We start from the raw sequence: 9,579 nt of genomic DNA on the forward strand, positions 1-9,579 counted from the left end.
CATGCCTGCCGCTCGGAGCCTGGTGACTGGTGTCGTTGGTCCTCATTTCCATCCGAGCGGGATGAGAAGTTCCGGTATTTCGTTTCCAAATGCCCCGCTTGTAAAAGGCCTTTCTCTGGGAAATGCATCTGTTTGGCTGTTTATCATCTCCTGGAGTCTGGAAGTCCCCGAGACAAAAGGAGCACAGTTCTACATTTTCTTTGTTTCCCTGATGGGGAACTGAGTTTTGTATTTCAGTTTAATTCCCGAGACCTTTACTGATGCAGCTGGTAGCTTGTGGCAGCCGCCCACTTTCTTGGTGTTGTCAGGAATCTGCGTCTTTACCTGCTGTTCTCGCACTGGCTGGGGTGTTGGGTTTTGCTGGGAGCGTTTGAGCAGGGTGTGCATCAGAGATGGTGCTAGAATCCCGCCCCCTCGCCGCCCAGGACAATTCTGGTTTGTCCCACGGTGCCTGTCTGGTGCAGACCCAGGGGTGGCACTGTCCTGGCATCCCCACAGCACCCCCGTGGTCCTCGATGGCGCATTTTCCACCAGTCCTTGCCAGGCTCCTGCTACATTGCCAGGTGGAGACTCTGGTCCAGGAAGAAGGAGGAGGAGGGGTGAGAAGAGAGAGGGTCCCAGGGCAGAGGGAGGAGAAGAAGAGGAAGGAAACACTGGGCTGGGTCTTAGTGGTTTAGGTGGTTAGGGTACGCTGTGGGGCTCAGGGGCTCCGGATCCAGAGGCTCCTGGGGGTTGAGGTCCAGGAGATGCAGGTCCAGGGGGTTCAGGTCTAGGGGTACAGGTCCAGATGGGGCTGGTCCAGAGTTTCAGGGCCGGGGGTCCTGGTCCAGGGGATGCAGGTCCAGGGGTCTGGGGGGTCCAGAGGTGCAGGTCCAGGTGTCGGGGTCCAGCCCAGGTGTCAGATCAGGTAGGTGGTCTAGGTAAAGGTGGGTTTTTGCTGGGAGGTGTGGCAGCAGCCAGGAGGAGGTGACAGTGTGGGACTTGTATGGCTTATGCCCCTGTGGGAGGTGGGTGGAGCTCAGGAGACTCAGATGGGATGCTGTGATGACCCCATCAGGGAAAGGCCAGGCCCAGGATGGGGCCAAGGGCTAGGTGTGGAGAATGCTGGTGGACTTCCAGCACCTTTGGTGGGGAGTCCATTGGGGAACTACAGAGAGAGGTGCCTTTGGAATAGGGCAGTGATGGGAGAAAGGAACATGGGCTGGTTTCATCATCATCCCCCGCGCTCCATGTGGCCCCTGAGGGCCTGCACTCCCCAGAGTCACTAGCACCATGCCCATGTGGCCCTGGACCCAGGGCTGCCTTCCTGCCAGCCGCTGGGCAGGTGCATCTGGACAGGTTCATGGCACACCCTGGCTCTCGTTTGGTTGTGGGAAAGTCACTTTTCCTCTGGGCATTTAAACTGGGGAGATGGGGGCAGGAGGCATGATGCTGTTCCTCAGGCAAACCAAAGATGGGATTGGCATGAGGGTGTTGGCTCAGGCCAGTATGACAGGCCACCGGGGGCAGCTCTGCAGGCAGGTGGCTTGGGCTGACCTCCCACTGTGTTACCGAGCAGGTGGATGATCTTCCCTCGTGGTGACCCTGTCTTTTTAAGTGACTCTGCGAGTGGGACCTTACTTAGGACAGGGCACTCTGTGGACATTGGTCGGGCATTGTGGAGGAGATGGCAAGGCTCCCCTTGAAGGGACATCAGCTTGAGTCTTGGCTGCTACATGCCTGGACCCTGTGAGTGAAGGCTCTGAGATTGGTTTCAGCGGGAGTGTGCTGGGGTTGAGAACTGCCCTGGGAGGCCTGCTTCAGTCTGGCTCAGGGTCCACCTTTCCAAACTCACTGTCATCCCTTCACCCCTCACAACTGTGGGTGCTCAACCCCTAAGCAAAGTGGTTTGGCTCCCTGGCCTCCTGTCTGTACCTGGCACTCCCTCACTGTTCTTTTTCTTTAAACTCACCGATTTTTTGTTTATTCATTTGTTCTGTAAATTATTGAGAAAAGAGTATTTAATTCTCAACTGTTATTGTGGATTTGTCATTTTGTTCCTTGCAGTTCTATCCATTTTTGCCTCCTGTGTTTTGATGCTCTGTTATTAGGGGCATACATGTTTAGCATTGCTATGTCTTCTTGGTGAATTGAACCATTTATCATTGTGAAAGACCCTCTTTATCTCTGGTAATATGCTTTGCTCTGAAATATACTTCGTTCAGCATTCATATAGCCACTCCACCTTTCTTTGGATTAGTAGTAGCATGGTATGTCTTTTTTCTACCCTTTGACTTTGAGCGTATTTGAGTTTTTCTGTTTAAAGTAGGGTTCTTGTGAAAAGCCTATGGTTGGGGCTTATTTTTTTATTTTTTTAAATCTCATCTAACAGCTTAGCTTCTTAATTGGGTGTTTAGGCCATTGACACTCAACCTTTTTTTTTTTTTTAAGATTTTATTTTTGAGTAATCTCTACACCCAATGTGGGGCTCAAACTCACAATCCTGAGATCAAGAGTCACATGTTCTATCGACCGAGCCAGCCAGGCGCCCCTCAATCTGACTATTGACATGGTTTGGTTTACGTCTACCATCGTGTCATCAGTACTTTTTCTCTTCTCTTTTTTTCTGTATTCTTTTGGACTTAATTTTTTTTTAAACTCCTCACTACCTTGCCTTCTTCATTCTCCCTTCTGTTCCCAGAAGTGCCCTTCTGGTCACGGGGCTACCTTTTGCATGGCGCAAGCCCCTCCCTGAGCCAGGCAGCCTGTGGTCTCCCCTGGGGATGACCTGGCCTGCAATGCAGGATCTCAGTGGGTCAGAACCTGCCATTTCTTGTTGATGGCCATTTCTTCTGCATGTGCTTGTGCTCAGACTATGAAATTTGTGCTGCTGCCCTCAGGAACTGATCATTCATTCATTCCTTCTCTTGAAAAGTCTTTTTGGAATACCAAGGAGGTGCTGGTGGTCAGGGGTGGTTAGGGTGGTTAGGCGGTTAGCGCAGCAGGCATTTATCAAACACCTGCAGTAACAACATCATAAAGACGGGAGCCTCTGTGGGCACATGGCTAGTGCCTGTCTGGACGGCCCCCTTGTGAAGCAGGACCTGTTTCCCTTAGTTTACAGATGGGGAAACTGAGGTCAGCTGGTGACCAGTGATGCTGGGGGTGAACCCAGGTCTGCCCAGTTCTGGGTGTGGGCCTCTCTCCTGTTTCTTTCCCTGTGGTTTCTCCTGCAACACAATACTCTCTGCAAGGACACACAGAGATGTATGCACACACGTACACACATGCACGCAAAATACATGTACACACACTCACATGCACACACACCAGGGAGCACATGGCAGGGCTGTATGCACACACATACACACACATGAACACACACAGATATACACACATATGCACACACAGGCATATACACACATGCACACACACAACAAGGCTGTATGCACACACATACACATACACACAAACACACACGTGTAGACATACATACACGTACATACACACATATGCACACACATACCAGGACACACACCACAGGGCTTTCTCTTGACTGTGTGGTGGGAGCCAAAGCAGGGGTCATAGGAAGGGAGCTTACGAGGGGTGTCTGGGGAGGAAGGGTGGGCCGGTCCTGAAGGTAGGCACTGCTCAATGGGGAATGAGCTGGGAGAAGGTGGAGGTGGAGGGATGGGGGTGCTGGGGGCAGAGGTGGAGCGGGGAGGGGGTGCCAGGAATCCTGGGGGGGACCCCATGGACCTGGGGAGTAACCTGGCCCCCGCTTCTGGAACATGAGTCCCTGTGTCTTGTCAGCCCTGGGCCTCCTGGAATCGAGGGGCAGCTCTGACAGGGCTGGTGGTATTCACTCCCACGTGGCCCTCTCTGGTGCCCTTGTGGCCCTAGGTGGTCAGCAGACTCTCAAGATCTTTCTGGGGAGGTGCTCTGGGCACCCTCAACCCTCGAGGTCAGTGGGGCCTCTTTGCCATCCCTGATGGATGGGACCCACTTTCCACCCTCTCCATATGCGGGAGCCCACCTGTTCTCGGCTTCCCCAACCCCCAGGACACGCATCCCCTGCCCGCTGCCCTCCCTCACCTTCTTTCTCCCACACCCCGCTGGGAGACCATGGCTCTCTGGGTTCCATCTAGGTGACACCCACGTGGGTCCCCTTTTGGCAGTGGCTTCACCTCCCTGGGCCACACGGTGGGGGGGAGCGTGAGGGACCCCCGCTGCCTGCAGGGAGGGTGTCAGCAGGAGGGCTCGAGGGTCACATTGCAAATGACATTCCCAGCAGTATCATGGCCATGGCTGTCCCCTCTCCAGGTGGGTGTCCTCGAGTGGGTGGCTGCAACGAGACTCGCATGCTGGAGAAGCTGCCCCTCTGTGGGAAGGCCTTCGCTGACAGGATGCACAAGGTGGACGTCTGGAAGTGGTGTAACCTGTCCGAGTTCATCGTGTGAGTGCTGGGGCTCTGCATGGGGCTGCCCTCCCCGCTGCCTGGCCTCCCTGCTCACCCCTGCCCTCCCCTGCCACTGCCTGCCCTCCCCTGCCCTCCCCTGCCACTGCCTGCCCTCCCCTGCCCACCCCTGCCCTCCCCTGCCACTGCCTGCCCTCCCCTGCCCACTGCTGCCCTCCCCTGCCATCTCCTGCCCTCCCCTGCTCACCCTAGCCATGCCTGCCCTCCCTGCCCTCCCCTGCCCATTCCCAGCAGATGCAGAAATTTCACTCTGTTTCGTTCAGGAACAGTTCCTCCACACCAACTGTGCCAGGTCCACGCAGGGGTTGTGGGTGTGGACCTCACCCCCAGACCCACTGTCCTCTGGGGCACTGGGCACGGAAGCCCCTAGAACAGCTGTTGGGGATGGAGAGCAGGGGGCCTGGGTTTGGAGGAATAAGGACTGAAGCAGCCAACAGACCCCCGGCTTCTGGGGAAGATGGGGGCTCCCGGCACGCATGGGGCAGGCACAGCTCAGCCCGCGGGGGCCACTGGCATAGCACCATCTGTGATGGGGAGATGCAGGGGGAGGGCAGGCCCCTCGCTGATGATTTGCAAGAAGGGAGAAGCCAGTGCGTCTTGATGTTTGATGCAAAGTGTGATTCTGGGCTCCCTCTTGTCCTCGGAGCCGTGAGGAAGATTCTGGACGCCAGGCTTGGAGTGGACATGCGAGGTGGGCCAGGGAGGGTGAGGTGGGAGATTCCCACCCTGTGCCTCTGTCACCACTAAAGCCTCGGTGAGGAGGTCAAGCTGATGTCCAGCCCCAGGGCCAGAGGACAGGAGCAGGCTACCAGAGGGGCATCTGGGGTCAGTGCCAGTGGGAGCTGACTTCCCATGGCAGCTGAGCCAGACCCAATCCCGGAGAGGGGGGCCAGCTTCCAAAGACCTGGGTGGTCTGCGAGGCACCTGAGGACCATCCAAGGAGCAGCTGGGGTCCAGAGTCCCTCCCTGAGGCTTGTTCTCTGAGCCGTTGGGACTGCGGGTCTGTGCCTTCTCATATCCACGAGCATCGCCTGGGGCCCAGAGCTGGGGGCCTGGGGACAGCTGTTGGCGCCCGGCCGCCCCTTCCACTGTACCCAGGAGGTGACCCCTCGGGTGAGCCGACCTTCCTGAGGTGCGGGGCCCCCGGGGATCCCTCGGAGGGAAGTTCCAGGCCACCCCTTCCCCCAGGCCCGAGCCCCCACCAGCCGTGACCCCTCCCAGTCGTGAGAGACCAGGTGGGACTGGGGCACTGGATAAGGGATAAGGGCTCTGGCAGGAACAGCATGGCGGGGACCAGCATCTCGAGATCCCCGTGCAGCAAGAGGGAGACCCCAGTGCCCTATTGGTGCCTGAGATGCTTGGTGAGGGGCCAGAGAGGAAGTGCCGCAGACACAGAAAGAGTCCCTGGTGGTGCTGGTGGGACCACGGAGCTGGGAGCGCAAGGCGGTCCAGTTTCCGCCAACAGGCCAGGTGTCCTGGGGGGGGGGGGCAGGACTTCTAGAAGGCGGGCAGGGAGGTGCAGGGAGAAACTCAAGGCCATTTGCAGGTGAGGGCTCAGGTTCAGACCCCAAGGGCTCGCCCACCAGTGTCTGGCACCGAGGCCCCGGACCAAGATGCGGGCCGTGAAGGGGCAGAGGTGTGTGTGCAGGGAGACAGCAGCGGGCTAGACACACGTGAGGACTCAGGGCCTCAGGCTCCCCACTCAGCCCTGGAAACCAGGAGGGGGTGAGGCTGGGGCTTCAGAATTCAAGAATGCTTTTCCCCCTGCCAATCCGTCATCATGGAAACAGCGACAGACACGCAGGGCTCCCACCTCCTGTTTCCCAGGTGCCCTTTCTCAGGTTGCAGCTGCCACCCTCCCAGCCCCCCAAATAGTGAGAAAACCACCAAAGAGGACAAAGTCAGAGGCAGAGGGCAGAGGCAGAGCGTGAGAGCAGGAGAGGGGGAGCGAGGGGTCCCAGTGGCAGGGAGCACCAGGGGGGCCTGTCCCCACGGTGATCCATATCTGAGGTCACTGCCCTTGTGCTCGCCCCACGGCCGGCTCACTGAGGGTGGGACCCCCTCCATCCCATTAAGGGGTGGCTGCTGGCGAGGTTTCCAGGTGCCGTGCTGTATCGCCTACAAGCAACAACACGGGCAGCCAATCTGAAGGAAAGCAAGGAGCCGAGTGGGAAAGCATCTGCCTGGTGGGAGAGGGCATCTGACCGGGGCTTCTGGGCTGTGTGCCCCCCCTGCCATCGGGGCTAGAGCTGCATCTCCTTTAACTGTGTGTGCAGCACCCCAGGAGCTAGAGGGAGGGTGCTCCGGGGGCCACACCCAAAGGGGACATGGGGAGACCCCTGGTGACCAGGGGATGCTGGGGAAGAACGAGTGTTGTGACCCTGGTTCCCTGAAGTCGTGCATACAGCGCCTTCCTTGTGAAGAAAGCCTCAGTTGTGTCTCCAGCCTGAGCCGGGGCCAGCGAGTTAGCAGGGCGTGGGGCTGCGTGCGGACGGCAGGATGCCAGGGAGTCGTGGCCTCTGCTACCCTTGTGCGCCCAGCTAGTCCCCAGCATTCTCGAGAAGCACCCGGCGTGGGCACTGGGTATGCGGCTCTGTGAGCTGATCCGCGGTGATGGGTGCTATGCACACTCACCCGTCCTCTCCGTCATCCTCCTGGAGAGAGGTCCTCTGAACCCCCCTTACAGGTGGAGAAGCTGAGGCTCAGGAACACAAGAAACGTGGCTGAAATCTGGAAGATGGTCAGAGCTGGGGCCGGAGGCAGCCTGTCAGCCCGCGCTGTTCCGCGCTGCCCTCTGAGGGGCTGGGGCTGGGCTCCACTGCCTGGCTTTGCACGCTCGTGTCCAGCCTCAGCCGGCCTCATCTCGGGCCTGCAGAGAGTGGTGCTGGCCTTCCCGCAGGCAAGGGAGTCAGAGCATAGGGTTCTCGTCAGACTCCGGGGGCGGGGGCTGCCCCAAGCAAAGGCCATGTTGGATCTCTCCTGGACAGCAGCCCACTAACCCTGTGGGTGCGGGGGTGGGTCTGGGGATGACAGGCTTCCTGTGGCTCTGACCTGGGCATGTCCCAGGCTCTGGACATGACTCAGGCGTCCCTTCTGCTTCTGGCTCTCTTCCGTCTGTGTGGTCTCCTCCTTGTAGGCATTACCTGGGGGGCCCAGGTGTGTGACCTGCATTCCAGCCTCTGCGCTAGGACCCTGCCTGGTGCTGCCAGGAAGGCTGGACACCCGGAGGGCCTGGCCACGTGAATCCACTGCCCCTCGTCTCCTACCCCTTGTTGGGCAGAGACAGCATCTGTGTAGGAAGCAGCTCCTTCCTGTTGAGGGCTCAGGCCAGGCCATGTTCCCCAGGACAGCGCAGGAAGGAGGACACGGGGCACAGAGCCTCAGGCCTGCCTCACCCCAGCCTTCGTTCCTGTGGGGAGCCAAGGCCGGAACCCTTGGCCCTCCTAATCCTGATCTGCATGCGGCACTCAGCCTGGTGTGGGAAGGCACAGGCCGTGGACCTGGCACGTGTCCGTCCAGCCCTCTCTCCAGAGCATCTTGGGTGCTGGTCGCCAGTCTAGGCTCCCACGTCTGGGGGCCACTGGTTGTGTTCAGGGTGGGGTGGCCGTTTGGCTGACTCTGGGTCCCCGTAGTTGTAGCATTGTCGGCTGTTTGAACTGTCCAGAGCCCACCTGCTGGACAGACGTGGCACCTCATGGGTGGCTTGCTGAGTGCCCTTTGGAGGTTTGATGACATGGACAGGGAGGCCCGTGGAGGAGGGGGCTCGAGCCTGTCCTGTTCGATGGGGGCCGCCCCCTCCTGACCTGGCAAATGAGGCAGCTGGCCCTTGGCCTTGGAGACCCCTCCCCTGCGGCCCACAGAGCATCTTAGATGATAAGGCCCTTGTGGGTCATGCATCCCTCTGCCTTGAAGGAAGGGGTCAGGCCTGATGTGTCCTCCGGGCAGACCGGGAAGTCCTGGGAGCCCTGGGGGCTGGGCCCAGACTGGGGGCTCTGGGGGCTCCCAGCCTACCAGGGAGCCAGTCCCAGGCATGAGGTGTGGACATCACTCAGCCACAGAGCTTCCCTGCTCCGTTTGCTCTTGGTTGAGATGGGAGGTCTGGGGTCTGGGCTAGATGAGCTCAGGGTGTGTGCAGAGGTCACGTCACTGGCCTGGGGGATTCGTGGCGGGCATCAGGCCAAGCGGAGTGGAGCTTGGTTGTGCGTGTGGGGGAGGCGGCTCAGGCACAGGGACAGCTGTCTGAAGCCCCGGGGAGGAAAGGCTTGGTGGTGGGGGGGGATGATCACCTTGCCCCAGGAGCCTCTGGGCAAGGAGGCGGCGTGTCAGATAGGGGCCATGGTAGGAGGGTCCCAAGGGCACTCCTGTCCCCGCTTTCCAGTGCTGCCCAGGACTGGGCCCGCACCCCTGCTCTCCGGGGTCACGGCCAGCATGAGGGGGTGCAGGGAGCCGCTTGTCACGCCCTCTGCCTTTGCAGGTACTACGAGAGCTTCACCAACTGCACCGAGGTGGAGACCAACGTGGTGGGCTGCTACTGGCCCAACCCCCTGGCGCAGGGCTTCATCAGCGGCGTCCACAGGCAGTTCTTCGCCAACTGCACCGTGGACAGGACGCACTGGGAGGACCCCCCGGACGAGGTTCTCATCCCGCTCATCGCCGTGCCGGTCCTGCTGACCGTGGCTATGGCCGGCCTGGTGGTGTGGCGCAGCAAGCGCCCTGACCAGCTGCTGTAAGGTCCGGCGGTCGGAGGGGCTGCGCCTGGAGAGAGGGAAGGCCGGGCCGGGGGCTGCGGAGCTGTCCCGGACCCGGACCCGGCGGTCGTGGGCAGGCGCCACCCGGCCCCGCAGTCCGCTGCACTCATGCTGCTCACCCAGGCTCTTCCTCTTTCTTGGGCCGGGGAAGAAAACGCACCAAGGCCGGAGCCCGAATCGCTGCTGCTGCGCCCGCTGCCCAGGCTGGTGTCCAGGCCATTCCTTCGCAGAGCCCTGCCGGGCCCCGCCCGGGCCTCCTGCCCTGACCCCACCTCCCAATCCGACCCCACCCCTGTCCTGATCCCACCCCCTGCCCTGACCCCACCCCCGGGCTGGCTCTGACTCCACCTCCCAGCCCGACCACACCCCCTGCCC

General features: G+C 60.0%; 1 protein-coding gene across 1 annotated transcript in view; it reads left to right on the forward strand.

Annotated features, from left to right (window-relative positions):
* Window positions 1-9,523, forward strand: part of RAMP3 (receptor activity modifying protein 3) — a 12,060-nt gene extending 2,537 nt beyond the window's left edge. Inside the window, exons 2-3 of the mRNA XM_040644489.1 lie at window positions 4,303-4,435; window positions 8,931-9,523. Coding sequence (XP_040500423.1) covers window positions 4,303-4,435; window positions 8,931-9,186 — 389 coding nt within the window. The 3' untranslated portion in view covers window positions 9,187-9,523. The remainder of the gene's footprint in view (window positions 1-4,302; window positions 4,436-8,930) is intronic.
* Window positions 9,524-9,579: the final 56 nt, after the last annotated feature.

Source organism: Ursus maritimus, unplaced genomic scaffold, assembly GCF_017311325.1.
Source record: "Ursus maritimus isolate PB19 unplaced genomic scaffold, ASM1731132v1 scaffold_3, whole genome shotgun sequence".
NCBI lineage: Eukaryota > Metazoa > Chordata > Mammalia > Carnivora > Ursidae > Ursus > Ursus maritimus.